The sequence below is a fragment of the Anopheles maculipalpis genome, chromosome 3RL (assembly GCF_943734695.1).
Source record: "Anopheles maculipalpis chromosome 3RL, idAnoMacuDA_375_x, whole genome shotgun sequence".
Taxonomy (NCBI): Eukaryota; Metazoa; Arthropoda; class Insecta; order Diptera; family Culicidae; genus Anopheles; species Anopheles maculipalpis.
In genome coordinates this window covers 8,804,951-8,827,346 of record NC_064872.1, presented here as the reverse complement: position 1 = coordinate 8,827,346, position 22,396 = coordinate 8,804,951, and the positions used below count along the sequence as shown (strand labels likewise).

Here is a 22,396-nt window from a genome sequence, read left to right as displayed (position 1 = left end):
GAAGACAGTACCCGGGATTAGGGATTTGTGTTTTCCTTTCTTGTGTACTCTCGTTTTCTTTCTCTTGCCGGTTTCGTGTTGTGTGCTCGATCGGCAAAAAAGGCCATCAATATTGAACATACGGGGTGCTGCATGTTGTGGACGAGCGTAGTCATCTTGGAACTGTTTGCTATCAAAAGGGGTTTTGCTGTCCATTTATTCAAATAGTCATCTATTCTATGTCGGCATTATCATTCATGCTTTCCCAAGGCGCGTGGCACTTGAGTGAAATAAGGTTGTAGGGTGCTGTTAATCATTGTACAGAGTTGCAGCAAATAATTATTGGCGATTTGCGACTTGCCCTACGCCTTTAAATGCGATGCCGTGGTTGGTTGAGTTTTGGAGTACTTCTTCCACTTACCAATTTTATAAAATATTGTTATGTGATGTTCACATAGTTGTCTTGGAGTCTGGACAAGTCTTTGAGATTTTGTGATAAACGACGTTCTAAGAATGTACTTTTAAAGTGGCCTTCAGAGCATATATCCTTTACCTTTGTCAATTTACTTTGATTGGCGGCTGGGCTGGTGGAGGAGTAGTCGATTTTTGAAGAAGTACAATGCTCCTAAAATACCCTTTTTAAGAAAATATTATTCTCATTAGTACATACTTTTACATTAATGTCATCATACATATTTACTCCATTACTAAACTAAACATATACGTATTCAATTTAACACAATCGGGGTACTGACTGATTTTATTTCAACAACCTACAACTCCAACAGAATTACAGCAACTCCGGGGTATTCGTAACATTAGCTCCCCGGGATTAACTTCCCTTTTTTCTCCACTTAACACTGTCTTTTCTGTGCAGAGAAACACAAGTATGTGCTGCACACAACTACTATCAGTCTGCTGCTAATCAACGTTCACTCATTAGTGGGTATATATTCACACGGATAAGAACATTACTCTATACACACACAAACACACACACACACACACACACACACACACACACACACACTCCACACACATACAACGTACGAATAAATAAAAAAAAAATCATTGATCGGAAAGAGATCGAGTGTGGTTGTTGCGTAGCAAAAAGGATCAACGACCCACACACACACACATAACTACAACAACCGCTGTGTTGCTGATGTTCACCGCCATTTTAAATGGGATTTGCTAAAGACGATACGATGCTACTAACACTCGCGTGGTTGACCCACCGGCGTTCCACTAATACGATCATCGTGCATAACCTTTGTGTTTTTTGGGTGTTTTAGATATTTTCAAGAGACAATTTAATTTGTGCTCCACACAAACACATACAAGTCGTTTCTAATCACAACGCGACAGTAATTGGTTCATGTTTCTTTTGTGATAAAACTCTCGTTTTTTCCTGCTTTATTTACCTCCTAGCTAAAGGGTTTATTTTATCTCCTCCTCTACATGTCTACATTTACAATGTTTCAATGTGCTTCAGTAAGTAATTTACAGTTTTTTTTTATAAAGAAAATGATGGAAGAAAGGCCACAGGAAAGGGAGGGGTTTACAATTATTGTAATTTAGTATTAGTATTGTAAGTATTAGTTTTATGCGGTAGCGTAGAGAAAAGTCTTTGAATTTTAATTCTCCTCGTTCGCTACTCGTTTCGTTTTTGGCCTATCTAACTGACTTCACCTTCACGACCAGAGAGAGAGAAAAAGAGGGTAGGAAAGAGAGATCAAGATTTCATTTTCGACGGGCATCCTTCGTGGCCGAGTAGCTCTACAAGTGCCATCTACCCTTATCGATAAAGTATTCAATCACACGTCCCACACGGCGTGTGTACAGGTTAGTTTTAAGTACAATTTTTGTCGTTATACAGCACACTGTAACCGTTGCAATCGTGGTTAAAGCAACGGTTAGCTAGGCGCATCCTAAGTATTTTATCACGTTTTTTTTCCGATGGCTGTTTGGTTTTGTTCGCTTGCGGTACATTTTCAAACAAGATGTACAGGTTTACTTAATTATCCTAGCCCTTTCCTAACAACACAACAACATGTACATTTTAACATACTCCTATTTAGTGATTGAAGGTATTGTTCATGATTCGATTTTTGGGCTTGCTTCATTTTTTACACACCCACAGTATTTATTTACATAGCGAAGCACAAGCAGTTAGGCTAATAATTTGAAGAATATTTCAATTACTTGTTGCATCTCAACACAAATTCGTTGCCAAGAATTGACTTCAAAGTTTAAAAGTGGGAAGGGCTGTTTTGTTAGTAAAAATTGATTGTTTTTCTTTTATAAACAATTCGATGAGTATTATGCAAATAAAACACTTTTGAAATGGTAATTTTATCGTTTACTATGTACTTGCAGCTGATTAAGCAAGCGTCCATATGTTTAAAACAATTTGAGGGGCAAGATAACTATGTTAAGTCGTACTTTGTTGCTTGATTGTTGTTGCCTTGAACCACATACATTGTTTTAAACATGTGAACGTTTGTTTTGTGGATTGGGATTTTTCCTGTATTTTAGAAGAAATAAAACATTTTAAGTGTTTGCGTACATTAAAACTTAGTTTTCGCTTTGTTTGTGTGGTTTGATATGTGTATAAAAATTACTTTATAACTTAACAAATGCTTTAAAGTGCTAAAAAGATCGACCAGCTGGAAAAATCCTTCCGTACAACAATTTAGATGATTGTAACTCTCTACAGCTGCAGTTTAAAAATCGTAACAGTGAAGTTGGAATGGCGAGGCGTTTTAAAACTTATCTCTGTTTATCGTCGTATCGTCCCATTATTGTATTTTGTTTCAATTTTTCCTCCCATTTATTTGAAAGAGTTTCGATTGTGGATGCTGCTGGAGTGATTGTGCCTTTTTTTTTTGGTTCGATTCCGCTTCGATCGCATAATACTGAAGTCTCAATCAACACCCTGGTATCGTACGTTTCAGCTAATCCGGTTTTATCGCTTACACCATTTTTGTTGTTTCGTTTTCTCACATGCCTTTTCCCTGCTTAACCCTCTTCACTTCCAACGAACTAAAACTTCAAATTCAACAACGATCTTCGCTTGGTAAGACCTTTCTCCTTTTTCTCCTTCTTCGCTAGTGCACTTTCCGCCGCTGCCGCTTCTTTGGCTGCCGCTTTACTAAGCTTTTTACTTTCCTTCGCTGCTGCTTTCGCTTCCTTTTCCAGCTCTTTGGTGCTTTTCAAGCTTTCCTTGCTTTCTTTCGCTTTGGCATCTTTTGGCGGTTCTTTTAGCTTTTTCTTTTCGTCCTTACGCTTCTCGTCGAGCGCTTTTTCCTTCAGCTCGCCTTCACGCTTGAGAAACTTGGCTTCTTCCACCACGGGTGACGCCGGTGTCGATTGAGCCTTTTTGTGCAGGATCGGTAGCACGCGACCATTAGTTTGCGTTTTTAGCTGGGGTAGCTTCCGTTGCGTAGCAGCGGGTTGCTGTTGGGTGGATGGTTGGGATTGCTGCTGTTGTGGGGCGCTTTTTGTCGAACCTGTTGCCGGTGGAAGTGCTAGTGGAACTGTGACCGTATCGAGACACTGCAGCGGATGGAAATGCGATGGAAGAGAAAATACATCCATCAATATTGAAATGAGTTTTTTGTAAAGAAAAGAAGAGTGAGGTGATTTTCTTACATCATCGATTGATATCCTTGGACAGCGGATCTCCTCCGGGAAGCGCCACGGCTTGCGTAGATGTGGTTGCGTCTGTTTCCAGCTCGCGTACCCTAGGGCCGCTTTTTTCAGATCCTTCACCATCCGCGGTCCAAGCGTGTGCGTTACCTTGTTCACGAGCCAGGGTGGAAGCGTACCTTGCGGGTCACAGTGCGCTACGTACTTAAGTATACAGCCAGTCTTTGAGTTTTCATTCGTCCGTAGCACGAAGCCGGTAATGTACGACATCGCACTGGAGAAGCGCAAAAGGAAAAAGGAAATTAATTAGTATGATAAATTCCTATTAGCACCCTTGCACACTGGGAAATAGAGAAAAAAAAGTAATACTTACCGTACGTAACCCTTCTTGGGTGGATAGTTTTTGTGGGGTACCGAGCGTGACAGCAGCATCTGTTCGCCCTGCGGCCCCGTATCGAGCCAGGATCGTTGCAGGACGAAATCTCGTGGCTTGAGCGGAGGCGGACAGGACACTGAAATGAGGGAACGCAAGACAAGAGTAAAATTATTCATAATACACGTTTGCTATTCGTTTTCTCGTCGATTTAAATGATAAAAACACATGTAAAAAGGGATGGTGGGAGGGTAGTAGAGGTACGGAGCATGAGAGTTTCATCGAAAGTAAACGTATTCACTTTGCATCGCAAATGAAGTGTTTGCTGCTTTTTATTTGTCATACGGAGCTAAGGTAAAAGCACTTGGAAAAGCGTCTAAATTTGCATCGAAAACGATACGCTTGGTGAGGTGGAAAAATTTAGCTCCCAAAGGGGTTTGTTTTGCCTTTCAAATGCAGCACACTTGTTACCTAGCACAAACATTGACCACTATAAACGTTTAGTTTCGAATAGTTATGATGCAATTTCAGCGGTTTAAAAATTAATCGTACTCTAACGCCTCACCCAGTGAAAAAAAAAAGAATAATTATGTGCTAGAGCTGTCTGTCAACATTTAAAGTGCAAAAATACTTATCATATTACGTCTAACGTGGTGCAAAATAGAACTCGTATACTCGCTGGAGCAAATGATGCATATAAAATAGCATAAATCAGCTCTAAATAAATATATTCCTCATTCATGCTAAAAAAACGTAGTCAAATATGTGCTTAAATTATGTGCACAAACATTTTTTTTACCTCCCATTTGGGGGGTTGTATAAACATTCATTGAAATTGCTCAATATTCATAAATTGCCAATGTGTATGTGTTTGTTTTGTCTTCTACTTCACTCGATTCAAAGTAGCAAAAAGAATCTCAACATAACAGCGTTCCCACATCGTGATGTACAACGGGATGGTATGGGATCGTTAGGTGCAAAATAATAAACCCCTTCCCTGGAACTGGGCAAACCTCAAACAATCCGTGGTGGTATGGTTTTTATGAAGCATGAATGAAACATGAATTTACTGCGATGGTAGTATATAGGAAACTCCGTCACTGCATTGTGCACTCGCACGGTAAAATGCTAATTCATGTAATTCAATACAGTGTACGCAAAAGGTGCACCACTCGATGCACCACGCTGAACCGGGCCAAGTGAAGGTGAAAAGTCAAGTTTTGCGAAAATAAAACCCCCGGTTTTGGAGGGGTTTTTTGAATATTGTAGCATTTGATGAGTTTTTCTGCGTACTTATGAGCTGTTTTCGGGGTATCGGGTTTTGTTTTTTGCTTCCTTTGCTGGTTTTTGTTTTGTTTTATTTGACCAGTTTGTTTACTGCCGGTGCACGTGAATGAGGATGATTTTTAATTAAATTTGAATACGAATGTGTTTGCGCTTCGTCGTAGTAAAATTGGCGAATTGATCGTTCGTTAGAGGTTGCTGATGTACGGTTGAGTGGCGTTTAAACGCAATTAGGAGCATGCTCTGTTGATCTTTCCCCATTTGTTGTATGGTTATGAGGATTGGATTTATGGTAATTTGAATTTGCTGTTCGATAATAAAAAAAACATAATATTTTTTTGTTCGTTAATAATCACTGCATTCTCATTTGTTCTACATATTTTTTTGGTCTCGATTTTTTTTTCCAAAAGGCTGGTTATACGTGATTTGACAATTCTCGAGCCGACCAAATGGTGGTGTATGGTATTAGCACGACACATGAACAGTTGCAACATATGAATTCAAATCTTAAACGGATCGTATCGAAATGAGTCTCTATCCTTTTGAAAGAATCTCTTTTAATGAATGTCTATTCATTGGAGGTCTTCAAAGATAACAAAACAGGTCTTTGATAGGCTTTTACCCAAAGAAGAAGAGAAAATGAAGAAACATAGTTTTCTTGCCCCCTTTCGCTCATTGACTTAGTGTTTTGAATTTACAAGCCTCTTAAAATCAATACTAAATATACACCGACTTGTATTTAGAATTTAACACCCCTCGATCATGCATACCGTTGAGATTCCGGCAGCCCGAGAGCCGGAGTATTTAATGTATGCAACCTCAGCACCAATACTTCAACATTCTTCGTTTGCGCTTTCACTAAAAAAAAAACAGCCCCGCAGCACAAATAAACACCAGGAATATAGGCCCCAAAGGCGGCTCGTGGCGCACGCTGGAACCTCGTAGCGGCACACGCTATATTGAGGTTTAATAAACTCGTAAAATGTTTTTCAACCTTTCCCGGTACCCCCCAGATGCCTTCGTTTCGCGTACCTTAGTTCGCCGTGATCATTGTACTACCCAGTGGCAGCGGAGAATCATTCTTCAAGTGGATTTTCTTGAAAAAAAAAAGGTTGCCGCATACCGCAGTACAGGGTAAATATTGTTAAATGGTCAAAAACGTGGTTGAGATTGAGTTTCTTTTTTCGCGCTACAATAATGAGTGCCGAGGGAGTGTTTTTCTGAGGGTTTGAGCGTAAATGATATAAATACTTCATCGCACGGGTATGTGAAGTGTGCAGAGGATTATTTGTAGGCGAAGATTTAAAGGTTCATTTAAAGTCTCTTGTCAGTGTCGACACATTCAGTTGGATTTTAAATCGATCGCTCAAACGAAACCATTAACAATCACAGATATGTGAGCCACATTCGAATAGACTCAAATCACTAAAGTGAGTGTTCATGTTCCGTGTGTCACGCTCCCTGCCAGGGACGATAAAAGTGGAGCTTTATTGCAAAAGTTTTTTATTTTATTTTCCATGTAAATTACGACATCCAGAAGTTTGGAACTTTTTTTTTTATTTCGGTTGGAAAAACATCCCGCAGGGATATTGTGGAGTTATTGGGCACGCGTTGCTCATCATTCGGGATGGTTTTTCGTCCGAGTTAGAAACTGTGCCCGAAAAATGAGTAGCATAACGTTGATCGCTTTAGGTGATGCTGATGTTGAATATGAGTCTTTAAGAAGTGTTTGTTATCTGGCATGCCACTTTGAGCATTAACAAACTTGACCATCAAATGATGAATTAAATTAATAATTGTTATGAAATTGATTGCTACATCCGTCAAGCGGATATGAATGATAGCATCCCTTAGTGGTTACTGTTTCCTTTTTTTCTGCTAACGGGAGAAGAAAAAGCTTTTCCCTGTCTGGCTCCTGGAAGGGCGTGGATTTTGTGCATCTTCATAGAAAACAGGCGAATACTGAAACTGATGCTAGTCCACTCGGATCGTGAAATATGAGGCCCCTGGAGAGGTGATCGTGTTCCACGCTCTGGGGGCAGAATGGAATAGAAATGGTTGAAATTTTCTTTTGGTGAAGCATGCTTTTTTTGCGAAAAAAAAATCCAAAACCCACCCCCAAGGACAATTGGCAAATGTAGCTGTTGTTTTTTGTTAAATTTTATATAAAGTGATCTTTAAAACGATATCTTCTTCAATATGGGGAATATTTTCTGTTTGCTTAATTCATCTTTAATTACCCTTGAAAAGTGTACACAAAACCGCTACTTAAACATCAAGTTTTTAATTTCTTGGGCTCGACTTTTTTTGCCGTACACAAGAAACGTACCGTATCTTGCCAGTGAACGATGCCAGTGCCAGCCAGATCAATTAGCTCAGCAGAGTTAGCGAAATTTTGTGTCGGGTTTCTTGGGATTCTGCATACCCGCACATCAAACATCTCTTTCACCTTTTGTCTGTGCTGTGTCCCTAGTCCCTGCGAGCGAATAACAAAATTTTGGTAAACCCTTGGACGAAACATTCTGATTCGGCTGGGGCATGTGCGCTGCGATCTCCATGCAATGCTATGTAGCACGGTAAATTCAATTTGTGGTTTTTCGTTGGCTTCACTTCTTTGGCGCTTTGGCGAGCCAAAGCCATCATCGGTCGGCTCAGCTGGTACCTTTTTCGACCTCCGGGCGAGGTTGATGTTATTAGATTTGAGCGGTTCCAAGAATATTCTGCTCCATTAATCGGTTTACGAGAGGGAAACCTTTTTTTTCTGACGACGGGGCATATGATTGGCTCGCTCGGGGATGATGCTGTGTGAGGACTTGAATCTACTGTAAATTTGTGAAGCTACATGAGGAATCCGTATGTCACCGGTGGTATAAATCGGTGCTTCAGTTAGTGGGGTTTAAGTTAGCAAAAAATGCAAGCTTTCAGTATAGGTTTTGGATTATGCTCATTCAATAGATAGACCTTTGCTGTGATTCAATTATGTGAACAAGTTTTCACTCTCCCATGGGATTATCTGCATTAAAATAGTACCGATTTGAATTTATTTTCCGGTATTCTTAAAGACTTACTAAAATCCAAGTATTTGCAATTTTTCAACACCTGTGTCTTCAATTTGTGAGCACTCTAATAAGAAAAATCTTCCCCTATGTTGTTCATTATGCGCAATTTGTTTCTTGTGATGCTGGAGTAATACCTTGTTTATCATAAGAATCGTTTCGCGTCTTGACACAATAAAAAAATCTGCTGCCATGAAGCAGATCAATCATGCTCTTGCTAACGAGACGAGTAATTTCATACAGTAAATAATGTCTTCTTGGTTGGATTGCTTGGTAAATGACAGCACACACCCACCAGGAAACGATACACTTGTCCTGGGAAGATGGTATCATGTAGCCGCGGTCGGTGTATATTTACTAGGTTTAATGTTTCATGTTCGCTTGTTAAATCCCCTGCTAAGCGGCAACAATATATAGATCGCGCCGGGTAAGAGCAAAAGGCTCTTAGCTCTTCCACCTCCCTGTACAAGCATGCTCAAAAGTTTCATGGACAAAAACAAAAGGCCTTGAAGAAGGACGTAAAAGTAAACTGCACGCTGGTTCGCGACCGGTAACGAAGCGGCGGCACTGGTTTCAATTAAGACCAACCGAGTCTGTTTTATCTTTGGCTCTCCTATCTTTGGTAGCCAAGTGCTCGTTGTGGTTTTGTGTTTTGATATTTTTAGATGTTCTTGCTTAGGCTAGCAGTAGATTTTCCTTCTCAAGAGTCTGGATCATAGAACATTCTTCTACCTTCCGTTTAAGCAAAGCTAACGATGAACAACGAAATTGCTGTTGGACGTGGTCCAGCGTTATTTCAATGGGTTCTTCCGTGTTTTTTTTTTCTTTTTTGTTTCATCCTAAGCTCATTGAACGCCTTTTTCTCTTCAAAATCTGCTTTTCACGATTATCCTTCAAATCGAGACACCAAAGAGAGGTTAAGCAAAGGGGCGCTCATTTTCATCACCTCATTTGTCGCATCGGACGATCGTTTGTCCCCGGAATAATCAAACCATCGCCAAGAGGACCCGGATTAGGCGCTCCGGCAACGAAGGTATGCTTGGGATCGTTCCGTGGCTTGTTATATTAAAAAATATTCTCTTGCCACAGCTTTCCATGGTGTGTTACGGTGTCGCTATTTGGGGGTTAGATTTTCTCCCCAGAAAGAAGGATAAGCAGCCAGGTCCAATCAATTTATACCACCATCCAATTCCTTCTTAGTCCCATGGGAAATTCATGTTGTGCGGTCTTCTTTATTTGTGCTGCAAAAATGTGTCCCGGAACGATTGGCGTGCTATTGTTTACGATTCTAAATTTGCTACTAAAGGTAAAACTAAAGGACCTCGCGCTATTTGGCGTAGGAATGACAAGAGTCGCCAAACGGATCAAACGAACGGGCAAATTAAACGAACAAATGAAGAAAATCTTTGAAGAAAAAAGAACCGGCCATTAAATGCTTTCTAGACTTGACGATACCAGGCAGCTGGATAGTCAGGTCTCACTACAGGGGAACGATCCGGATGTGATTTGCACTCCGGTCCTGGCGTGTGAAGACTGTTTTTGCCTTACCACCGGCAGTCCCGATGGATAACAAAATATTTTCATTTAACTTAGAAAATTAAACATCAATGCTGGAATTGGAAAAAAGATTCCATTTAAATAAGTTGCCATTACAGGACTCTCTAGTTCGAGACGCTTTTGTCATTTGTAGAGTGGAGAGCGCCTGGAAAAATGCAATTATAGTCTGTCACCAAACTTGATCGAGCACATTAATAAGGGAATGTTAAAAAATGAAATGCTCTCCCGTACGCACATCTTCCACAATCATGTATATCACGATCTAAACAACACTTTATACAGCTGTCATTAGGCTTGTTAATGATTAAAACCCGTTAGCAGCGTACGGACGCCCGTACCCGAACGACGTTGTTGTTACTGAATCTGAGAATTAATCAATTTCCTCCAACAATAATGGGGGTACGCTTCCATACCATTCGGAGCCTATTTTTGTGTACATCTGAGCAAGCGTTCCGAGAGATCCTTAACCTGCTTCTTATTGCTGCTGTAATGCTCGCTCGAAAGCGTTGTTGTTACAGATGCGTATTATCGGGTGTTCACTGATCCGATCCCTTCAGGGAACGCTCGGTAAGTAAAGCAAAGTCCTAAGCAATTTAAACCAATTTACATCTCTCGTCTTGAAGCCGAGTTTTCCTTTGCTGTCTGCCTGTTGTAGCAAGGTGGCACATTTACACATGCTTCCGGGCAAAAAGCTGAAACTTTGCGTTTTCGGGGCTTTGTTTTAGCAGTGTGAGTTTGAATTTCTGATTAGTATCTTTGTTCTGGGAAGTACACATAATAAGGAAAAGGTGGAAAGGAAAGCCTGAAAGTACACGGAGAAAGTCACCTCTAAACGCAATGAAAATCAAAGCCATGTTGGCTAATTTTCTTTTATGTTGAGCCATGTTTGGTAAACTGTTTTTTCGTTTGTTGTGTGAACTGTTCCAGTATGTTTTACGGGTCCCGTTAGTATGGCACAAAAGTTTCATACTTCTTGTGGTAAATTATGTTTCGATCATAAAATTTTCCTTCCTGCAGAATGTTCCCAATGGCTCCCGTCCTGTGAGAAACTGTGCCACAGCTTGGTAGTTTGTGTGATCTAATCGTTTTCAATGAATGTTCAGTGTGGAGTGTGCGCAATTAATAAAGATTAATAGCTTTTCATCCAATTTCTCTTCCTAGAAACATTCTTATGCTTATGTTTTATTGTGCTAGATGATTAATATTCTTCTTCAGAAGTTCAAGAATTTATACTCTTCACCAACAGGTAAAATTATTTGCCGTTAACAGCACGTGTGACACGGGTCAAATTACCACGCTCTGGCGTGTGCCGTGTTGCAGCAATGTTTCGCCCACCAAAACACCATGCTGGGTTATGAAATATACATCCTGTTGATCTTAAGACGATCTTAAACCAGTATCCCGTGGCTTTTACGCATTAGCATAACCTGCTCACAATAAGCTGCAAATATTATTACCCGTTAGATAAGCGAATATGATGAAGGTAGCGCGAAGGGTTTGAGTTGCTAATGGGTTGGTAAATCTGCTCCTACCCGTCTCTCGTGTGTATGTTTGCTATGCACACTTACACATTCAAACACAAGGAACGAGGGTGTTATGAAAAATTAATTTACTCAAGTCAGCCATTTTTGGTGGAATTTTATGTTTGGATTCGTCTTCCGCGAACTTGCAACCACCGAACCGAGGTTAAACTGAGGTCGGCATACTCACCCGTGTTAGCCACACGGACGTAAGATATGGGACAAGTGAATAAATAAAGTAATTGCTCGACGTGAACTCATATCCGCGCTTTCAGTCCTGTTCTGGAGCCACCATGTAAGGCTATGCACTGTGCACTGTGAATCAGCGGGGAAACAAGATTTTCCAAATGCAATTCCTTCCTAAAAATCCTGATTATGAATTATTTGGTTCATTAAATTCTTGGGATGTGAGAGCATTAAAGAAAAACAAATAAATTTTTAAGCGAACATGAATTAATTTTTTACGGCACTGGACCGTCATATTCAATTGTAAAAAAATAAATAAAAAATTAATTAATTTTTTAAAATATTTTTTTTAAGTTTACTTTTTAAGAATTGATACACACCGCCGTTCAATGAATTAGATTGTGGACTTTTACTAAAAAAATCGTTGGTGGAGGCGCCCAGTACTTGAACAAAGTCAGTAATAAAATGCGATTAAATTTCTTTCTTAGGAATAATACCAAGCGCCCTCTAGATGTCGAATCTCAAAACATGTTCATAACGCTTGAACGCCAAAAAAGCTATTTTTATCTGCGGATTACTCCGCAGTTGCCCCATAGTGGCGTAGGCTTTACTGCCACACAGGACGCACACAGTAATCAGCTCTCACGGATGTCGTCCACCCGGAAGAAAACACCCACCAAAATACCGGATTGAGGTGAAAATGGGTTCTCATGACGTATTAACAGCGGTTTTGCTCCTAACGTGAGGAAAAAACCGAAAGGGTGTACGCACACAGCTTGGGGCCTGTTGAATGGAATATAAAATACTACCAAAAAAGTCCACTCTCACCCCGTTCAACACCTCACTACCAGGGGATGATATTATTTACCGTGTAAGGTGAAGGTTAAATCAGCGCCCGGGTGAAAGACAAGCGTAACGAATACGCGGCGAGTTTGGGCTTTTATAGCGCTATCAAGAGTGCCCTATCGAACGTTTTATCGCATCCGTAGGCGAATAACAACACCGCCGTCCGCTTTCATCACCCATCAGCAAAAAAAAAAAAACCTTTACCCACTGATTCACAATTAATCAAGCGAACCTCTTCCGAAGCGGAAGTGACGGTTTGGGACTATCTTCTACTCACTTGCGTAGTAACCGACGTCATTGTTGACGTTCAGTATGCCAATTTCCTCGCTGGCCAGCATGTGGGAATCCCAAACCTTCCGATAGTCGGGGTCGTGCAGCACATCGAACACAATGTCGGCGGTGACGTCGGCAAACTCGGTATGTATTTTGACCATGTTGAAGTTGCAGCCGGGCACCGGCCGGGTGTATACCTCCGTGTCGGATTTGGACAGCTCGAGCGTCCAGCCGTCGTGATTGTCGACCAGTCGTTTCAGCGCTTCGAAGTCACTGTCGTCCGCTATTCGTGCCATTCGTTGTGCCTTGCTACTTGTTCGGGAGTAGAAAGAGCCAAAGTGAAATCGGTAAGAAAATGCGAATGACTTAATAAACAAAACGAAAAATGAATAAAATAAAAGGGAAAATTACTTGAGAGAGAGAGAGAGAGAGAGAGAGAGAGAGAGAGAGACCTAAAGAGAAGAGAATGAATATAATCGTTAGTGGTAAAAGTTGAAAGATGTCATCAGCAAGCAAACGAGACCTTTCGCTGTGCCTTAAATTCCTAATCGAGTTAAGATATTAATTTCACCCCGCGAGTTTTTTGTGTCTGTCTTTCCTTTCCACCAAAAGGAAAAACCTCTCATTGACTTGCTGAATGGGGAAAAACATTTAAAAAATGAAAAATGAAACAGCGAAAGCTGGCTGTTACAGAAGTGACGTCTGCACGGTGGCACTTGTCACCGCTGCGCGCGAACTGATTTGGTTCAGCATATTAGACGAGCGTTCAAAGTTCAAGGCAACCACACCACAACAAAGCTCAAGGGCTGAAGGAGTGTTTGAGTCAGTGAAGAGGTGGAATAAATTTTAATTTATTTCATCACAACGACGCTGGTGCTGGGAATGCGTTGGCAGGGCTTAAAATTAGTAAATCAGCTATTTCTAGCTGGCGAAATCCTCGCATTTCAATCCATCAAAGAGATCCCTATGTTGGGGTACCCTGGCCAACACAAAATGGAAGCGAACAAAACGAAAGAAATTTATTTGTTTTCCCCATCAAAGTGACAAATCACTGTTTCCCCGGATGGGATTGGTTGTATTGTTCTGGATGGTCGTGAAATGTAATTAGCTTTCATTGAAGGTGAAACGCCTCCAAACATAGGCGAAGACAATCGTAACGATTCGTCGAAAATCTAATTGTCCGACATGTTGTTGCCTGCTGCCATGCGGGATATGTGTTTGCTCGCTTGTTTTTCAGCTATGTGCATGTGTGTGGTGTGAGCCCTGCAGGGTCGTTTCGTCTATTTGTCCTTTGTTTGTGAGACGCAGCAGTACGCGTGGGAGCCGCCATGAATGGCGCTGGAAGATTCATTACTTAAATGGCGTTAATATTGCATCATGTCTCTCGGTGATGCTTTGAGTTTAGTGAGCTATCCGACTGGCAGAAATCGACACACTTTATATTACGCTTGACGTGATCCAATAAAATTCCTATGTACTTCCTCCCTCATTTACGATTATTGCAATGTGTTTTTCTCCATCCAGCTCCATCTTTATAAGGCACTTTTATAACGTCACTTTGTGCGCTGTAAAATAGTTCCTTTCAACTTTAATTAAGCGCCGAAGTAAGTTAGTATATGCAATTCATAAACATTTCCGCTGCTCCATAGCAACTAGTGGTGGTTGTAGAGTAGGGAAAAAATGAAGAAAAACGTTTCTTTATAGCGAAAAACGATGACACCGGGTAAAAATGGCGGGAAACTCATTTTCTGGATGGCCTCGGCCGGAAATTGAGAAGAGCAGCAGCACGGCACGGTACTTGGAAAAACCATTTATGATTATCTGTATTTTGCACTCATCGGTACTCTATCACACAGGGTAGCCGTGCAAGGAAAATAAGGAGGGAAAAAAAGCTTGGCAGTGCAAAAATCTCTGTACCGACTGTGTTCAAGTTTTTACGCTCACTGCGTGTGTGTATTGCTGTGAGTGTGGAACGTTGAATGTGGCCCGACATTTACTGACACGGTGCAATTTTGTTCGGCGTAAGTTTTACTCGTTCCGTTCCGTTAAACTACGCTTCATGCTAACGTTATCTCAACCACGAACTACACAACTACTGCTACATCCTGAACCTAACGGCACGTCACTACCAAAGGTAGCTGCAAAAAGCAGAACCCTTTTTTAAGGGTAGCGTCGTTACAGAGAATTGTGTGGGATTTTCGTAATAGGGAAGATACATTTCAGCAAATTTCTACCTGTACATCAGTATTCATTCTGGCATTTTGGGTGTAGAATATTTTTTCGCTGAAGTTTGTCCTTTTTTACTTGATAATATATAGTTGCTTGCACGTAAAACGGGTCGTGCTAAATGCTGATGTATAAGATTTGTCTTTTAAAATCTTGGTTTTCTTTTCTATTTCATCACAAAAATTATAGCCTACAGCTGATGGGCAAAGGACCACATACAATTGTAGTACATTATACGGATTTTTGCCTGGATAGTCAGTGGTATTTAAATTGATCAGATCAGAACCGTTAGGCCACGGAATTTTCTGCGCAATCGATGTTAATTATAGGCTTTTTAATTGGCATTTTTGTTATGGTAATGCTGTGTTTTAAGCTAGAAAAAATAAGCCATAAATTACTTCCAAAAATTCTGAGGGAGTAACCCATTTTAAGAAGTCCCTATTTAGAAACAAACCGTTTTACCTGTGAAATACCAGCTCGGATTCAATGTCAATCATTCAATCTTTCATCTCAAGATAATATTATTCATTCCCAAGAAAATGAGTATGTTTTTTTAGCGACTGTTTAGCAGTACGACCAGGCCGTCCCTCATGAAATAAAAAATAAACTAGTCGAGGTAATGGTAGTGGTACTCGTATGAACTTATTTTAAAAGCAATGTAAGCCAGCAGTAAATATTAAACCAAATCTCACAGCTTCTCCAGTGTAATCTTTACAATGTAATATAAAGGTAAGCACACATTTGAACGTTTCCGACAGGCACACATATACTTACAAACGCACATACATATGCGTTGAAAATAATGTTTATTCTGCTGGTGACAGCTTCCGCATATACACATATTCTGTCTCGAGGCCACATAGAATTCACATATTCACACAGAGCCATTCCGTTCTTGAAAGCTCATACCAAGGAGCGTTTATGTTGGATGTCACTTTGTGCTTAAACTGTCGGGGTTGTTGGCTTTGGGGACGAACAACCAAACAAAAAAATCTTAAGAAAACGTTGCTAAATCTGAGACTTCCGTTCACACACGTACTCACATAAAAGTGGTACAAGTTCTTTAACTTGTGTGTTGTAAGATTTATTTTACCATTTTTCCTCCAACCAGAAAAAAAAATGGCAAACAAAATTGAACAGATGGTGAACGGGTCTAGCCTTCAAAACCCCAAACTCAAACTCATCGAAAACAGACAGTTTTGTCCTTTGCCTCATATTCAACCAGGTGAAAACGGTTTTAGGCCTTTTGTCGGTGTGTGGTTTTATCCGCTATATGTATGTGACAACATCCACACAAAATTGGATGGCTCAATCCGTACTGTCCGGAAATCGAGAAAAACGGCCTTGTGAAATGTCTGTGGAGATGAAGGAAATGGTCCTGTAACGTCATTTGCTCTCAACGTAGGAATACAATGGACGTGATGATGATGATGTTGATGATGATGTAACATATACATCGATAATGAGCCCCGATTATGTTCGGGACCTGTCGTCCCGATGTGTAGAAATCATCATCTTCAGGTTAGAAACGATTTCAATTGGCACAATCAAATGCGAAAGGATTCGAACACACCGGTCAACAGGGTAACAACGAACGGAGGCTCCACATTTGAAATTCAATCAAGAGATACATTCTATTGATTTTTTGAGATTGGTTTGAAAACAAGCTTTTCGTTTTGAAAGGAATCAATGTTAGCATCAAGGTGGTGGCAATTTCTATCCCCTTGTCCTTCGTTCTTTTCCGTCTAATCAATGCCATTGATTCAGTTTTAATGTTAATAATTTTGATCGAACATCTTACGACAACAACTTCCGTGCTTTAGCTCCTGCTGCCGGCCAAAGCGTCAAATATTTGTTATTAATATTCCAACTCACATCAAGCGGTTAATGGACTGTACTGAGCGGCCATAAAAGCTGCTTGCTCGTGCCAACTGCTTTCGATTATATTATGGGTTGCTCAGCTTTCTAATAATGCTACCACAGCACGCAATGTGTCCACCCTGGCAAACACAATATGATGGAATTAATTTTTGGCCAATATATCTTTCCTCTCTCAACCACTCTTACGGATTTTCCCTGGAATGTGCAAAATTTATGAACACGCATCTTAGCCATTTCCGTGTGCTGGGAAAACGACATGAAAAACAAAATTCTCTTTTTATGTGTGGCTAGTGAAGTAAAACATAAAGGAAAAAATCTCGCTTCTCAAGTGCTCTTGAGCTCACAGGCCTTAGTTAAATGTTTGTCGAATGTTCTAGTTTCCTTTTCTTGTCGTTCAATTTATACTTTACGCAGCGTTTGGTCACTATGGGCACTTTATATCGCACGTTGGAATAAAATTATTTTGAATAGTTTTTTTGCTCATAATCAGCTAGTCTTATAGCAGCGTGATGCCGGCTAGACTAATTTAACAATATACCATTTTTATGGAGGCTTCCAGCATCTCCATTCTTTACTTGTGATGGAGACGCTTAGTATCTCTGGTTTAACCTCGCAATGGAAACGCCTAATAAGTAGCTCATGCAAAATGTTATGCTATTTCAACCCTTTATTTTGGCTAGTAATTTGCCAGTTGGTATCTTTATCTGTTACACATATTTCATATTTTGTGAGACAGTTTAAAAGTAGTTCAATTTGCGATCGCTATCGAAACAATATTTTGAAATACATTTAAAAACTTGCTTCGTATCAAGCATCTATTGATCACACTGGAGGTTAAAGTCATTTCAGAGCGATGAAGAACAAATAATATTTCATTATTTTCCTCTCATCTCGTTCGATGGAATATTTGTAGGAAAAAATAGGTTTGACTGTAGAAACATAGGTTTAGAATTTGATACTTTGCCTATCCTTCCATCGTTGTTTCACAATTGTTTTATTGATTTCATCCTGATTATTACCCACTATGCACTGGTTCGGTCGATCGATAGAAACCGTATACTTTGGCCATTATTTATAGCAACATCGTTCGATGGATGAAATATTTCAAATTGATCGTCTCCCTGCTTGTTAGTGCACTGTGTGGAATAAAAATCTCATTATCCTACAATAAACAATAGCACCGAGAAGTATACACAATTTATTTTTCATGTTCTCAAACCATCAGATTAAGTGTTTTCCTTCTGTAACACCCACAAGCTCACGGAACACATTTTGCCGATAGGTTTTCGATTTTCTTCAACTTTCACTACAAAGTGTGATTTATTTTCAGCCGTTGAAGGCTGACGATCTTCCGCCAACGTCCAGGAAATTGTAACGAAGGTGTCGAAAGCGTTTTGCCTAAAGGACTTTCTGTTTTGCTGGCTGTTTTTTTTAGCTCTATACACGAGAATGTGTTCCTGTCACTTGACACATTGTCACTCAAATCGAATATCTCGTCTTCGATGGCTTTCGTACGGGATGTAACGGCAACAAGATACAAGAAAGTGTAAACTGAATTTTCATACTTCCGTAGCGAAGTGCCGACCGGGATTCGGTCGGCCAAGTGTTGAAGGCAAAACCCTCAGACAACAATGATAAGTTTGTGATGAAGTTTTTCTTCTGAGAAGCAATAGAATTACAGGAGTTTGGGAACACCTTAGATATACCGTAAAGCATGTGGAACTTATGTCGGCGCTAGCAGCTATTCGTTGCTATAAACTGTCTAACACACAGCACAGGTACAGTTCCATTAACTTCAACCATACAAACACCCACGGCGACACATACGGCCGGCCTTAAAAGTTCGAAAAGATGGCACTTCTTTACTAGGTGGAGTCTGTTTAATAGTGTCAGCATCCATCCCACCCCATTTTGTACGCCATAAATGATGCAGACACTTTCAAGTTTAGGCTGCCAGGTTGCTCACATTGCAACAACACCTTCGTCGTTGTCCTTCAGGAACTTCTTCTTTGGAGGATAAGGATAATATGTGTCGCTTTTGTGCAAGGTCGGTGTGTGCTCGCAAACAACAAGATTCTCGAAACCCGACCTGTAGTGTGCCTGTTGCTTGGGAAATTGTTCTAGAAAAAGCTATTATCTTCCCAGACGGGGTTCCAGCGTGTGTGTGTGCGCGCGTATGTGTGGGTTGGTTGGTTGGTGGTGTGACATGTGCGACAGCCTGTGCAGGAAACTGATTATCAATTCCGGCATTTTCTGCTGATAAGAAGGAAATCGATAATTTTTCTTCCCTCTCGTTTTGTCAGTGATGATTAACACCCGCATCACATGAGTTTGTTTTTTTTTATATAAATAAAATAAATTTAAAAAAATTAAATTGATTCACTCGAATCCTTACGCCTCGTAGAAACGCTACCAGTTGCTTGCCGGAAGTTTTCCAATCACTGGTCACAACCGTTTGTGGGCACAATTCCCGTTCTTCATTAATGTAACGGCAATGAGAAAATGGCACAGCAGTTGCAGCAGCAGCAGCTCGAACAGGACGACGTACGTTGTAATATGATTCAAGTGAAAACTATATTTATCTTCCTATTGAACGCTACTACGGGGCCCTCTGATTGTCTTCCCTCTGTCAACTCTTGGTCTTTTTGCTAACCTCAATCATTTCCCCCCTCCACATTTTCCTCCTGGCCTAGTTTCCCCGCTTTCCTACGAAGTGAAACGAAACCAACTGGAAACTCGATGCCACTTGACGGACAAATGTTGACAAATCAAGTGAAGCTATGCACCAGCACCAAGACCGTGCGAGAGAAGAGCCAATATGTGTGGCTATGTGTTTGTTCAGCTGTTCGTAACGTGTTGTCCGGTACTTGGAAAATAAATAATAAAGAAAAGCTCTGCTGATGATGCCAATCTACTGTCCAATCGGCTGCCTGCGTGGACGTCGTTGGTCAGGAGGTTTTCTTTTCGTAACGTTTTCATAGTTAATCATTTTACTATAAGCAACGTGATGGTGATCTCATCCCTCTGATGAATTTGCTACCGGGGAAATTCGAACTGATGGAAGGGGTTTTCATAATGCTTTCTTCCTAGTAATGATCAACTTTTTCACTTCTTTCTTGTAGTAGAAAATCATTTGGAGGGGATCTTGTGTGCTATTTCTCAGTAAATACCATTTGTGCTTACACGGAAATCATCAACGCCTATCACCGAAGATCATAAATCATTTGTTGTTAAAGATAGTCTTTTGTTTTTTTTTTTTTGCTTGGAATGCAATCTTCTACAGCTGTATAGCGTTACTAATGTATGGCATTGTTGTACGGTCCTTTTTGAGACCTGTTTTCCCTAATGGCTAGTTTTTGTACAACATTTTCTGTAAGTAAAGCTCGTATCATTTGTGATTGCAGAAACGAAACTACTTGAAACAAATTGAAACAAGACACATTTCCATTGGAAAACGATAAATTTTTTCCCTTACTTCAAAAGATCCGCATTGTTTGATATCTGATTCTCCTTACATCTGTTCTCCCGGCGACGATAGAACGATACACAGCATAGTTAGCGTAGTAAAACAAAACCGTCGGACGTGTCAAAAGATCGATACTGTTTGAAAAGATTGATTGAGAATTATGAATTTTCGTTTGATCGCGAACACGAAACAAAGACGTGACAATGGTTGTTTACGCTGTTCTGTGTTTCGATCGTGGGAAAAAAATGTCTTTGTCATGTGGCACTCCCGTATTATCACTTCAATCACGTTTTCTGCCCTTACTCCCATTCATTGTTGTTTTCAATATTCACGCCAACGCAATTTTTTACCATAACTTAGCTGATGGAAATGTCTTGAATGCTAAAATTGAATTTAGAAGCAAAGCCTTTAATCGAGCTTTAATACTTCTGCTCGACATTATTACGCATAATCCTCTGGGGTGCACTGTTTATATCGATAATTAAAAATCAAAACACGCAATACAACATGACACACAATTCACAATTCGGCACGTGGACACGAAGTGCCTCGGCGGATGGAGGCGCCTGGTGCCATGGAGACGCCCAGTAATTTGATTCTCGATAGGTTCTCGCTCCAGCGGACCGGAATCAAGTCTTATTTTCTCACTCTTATGGTAATCACGGTGGAACGGTGAAGTGGCGGGTGGAGTAAGAAGAAGTGGATCCTTACACGCGTACAAGCGCCGGAATAAGGACAAGTTTTTTTTTTCGTCTCTCCCGAGGGAAAACCCTACCGAACAAGCTACTTGAATGCGCCAGTGTATGGAATGTGGCGATTGTTGATAAGCAGCAAAGAAAAGAAAAAAAAAGCACTCATAATAGGCTCACTAAAGGAAGGAAGGAAAGAAAAAAAGCGAGATTCTTTTCCGTATTGCCGATAGTGTGTGTTTCGAGCGAAAGTTACTGCCGGTTTTTTTTGTTCCGTCCACTATTACATCGCACACACTATCGCTTTGTAGACATAGCTTTTCTTGTTTTCCCTCGGGCGGTTTGAGACTAGAACGTACAACCAGACGGGGCCAATGGACTGCTGCCAATCGGTTGCGTGGCGTGTATCTGCGAAACAATACAACCAAAAAAACAACTACCCGTGCGATAGAAAAGAACCACGCACACAATGATAGGGGAGTTTTCCCGGTTGTGCAGCACCATGTGACTTTTGGGGTGGAAAAAATGCAGGCCGCTAGCAGGAATGAGGTATGGGAAAAGTTCTCAACGATCTAACCACGCAACAGCGTTGCGGTGTGTGAATGTGTGTGGTGTAAGGTGACCACGTGAGAACGTGCCCCACGAACGTAACGGTGTGTGAAACGAGGAAGGAAAATAATGCTCTCTTTCAGGTCTCCCTTTTTATCTCACAGGTTCACGTGCGACGAGCAAACTTATCAAGAACGAAACACCAATACTTACTTTGCTAACCGTTGTACGGGTTGTGTTCTACGCTGTAAGCCGTCTCACTCTTAACGGGGTTTTGTTTTGTAGTGATGTCCTGGTGATCGTTCTCGCTCTTGCGCGTTTGTGTTTTCTTTTTGCAATGCAAACCATACATACAGACACGTACACCAGTGCACACGTGGTGCTAGAGGTTTTTGGGGTTTTGTTCCCGTGCTATCGTGGAATCACTTTTCCGTTGCGTTTCTTGTTCATTGTTCCATCCGTTGAAGGTTGTAAGCGCTATTGTCTGCTAGGATGGATTTTCTCCACGAAAAAGCGGTTTTGCACCCGCCGTAATAGCTTGATTAAATGCAGTTGAACAACAAAGTTGTCTGCATTATCGGCGTGGCTTCAAAACCTGTTTGTGTGTGTGTGTGTGTCTGTGTTTGTTGGCAAAAGTATGCCTGCGATGCATTTAATCGTCAACTTTGCTTACTAATTTACATACTATATTTTACTCTTTAAATACTCGTAAACGTGTTTTTTTTAAACCCTTCAAATTTCCACTAAACTTTCACTTACGTTATCTAAACAGCAATACGAATGGTAATAAGAATTTTGCACATCATAATTTTTATAGGCCTCTTCAAAGCTCAGTTTGGTAGCTGTAGCACATCAAAGAA

At 40.6% G+C, this 22,396-nt stretch overlaps 2 protein-coding genes across 3 annotated transcripts in view; one reads left to right on the top strand and one right to left on the bottom strand.

Annotated features, from left to right (window-relative positions):
- The window catches only part of LOC126564355 (phosphopentomutase), an 80,751-nt gene that overhangs the window by 45,583 nt on the left and 12,772 nt on the right, over window positions 1-22,396 (top strand). The gene's annotated exons all lie outside the window — the stretch shown is intronic.
- Window positions 3,011-13,028, bottom strand: LOC126564790 (START domain-containing protein 10-like). Its single transcript, XM_050221896.1, has 4 exons — window positions 12,730-13,028; window positions 4,004-4,142; window positions 3,634-3,904; window positions 3,011-3,537 (listed from the first exon to the last, which is right to left on the bottom strand). Exons 1-4 carry the CDS (start codon window positions 13,019-13,021, stop codon window positions 3,025-3,027), a joined length of 1,215 nt encoding a protein of 404 aa, XP_050077853.1. The 5' UTR covers window positions 13,022-13,028; the 3' UTR covers window positions 3,011-3,024.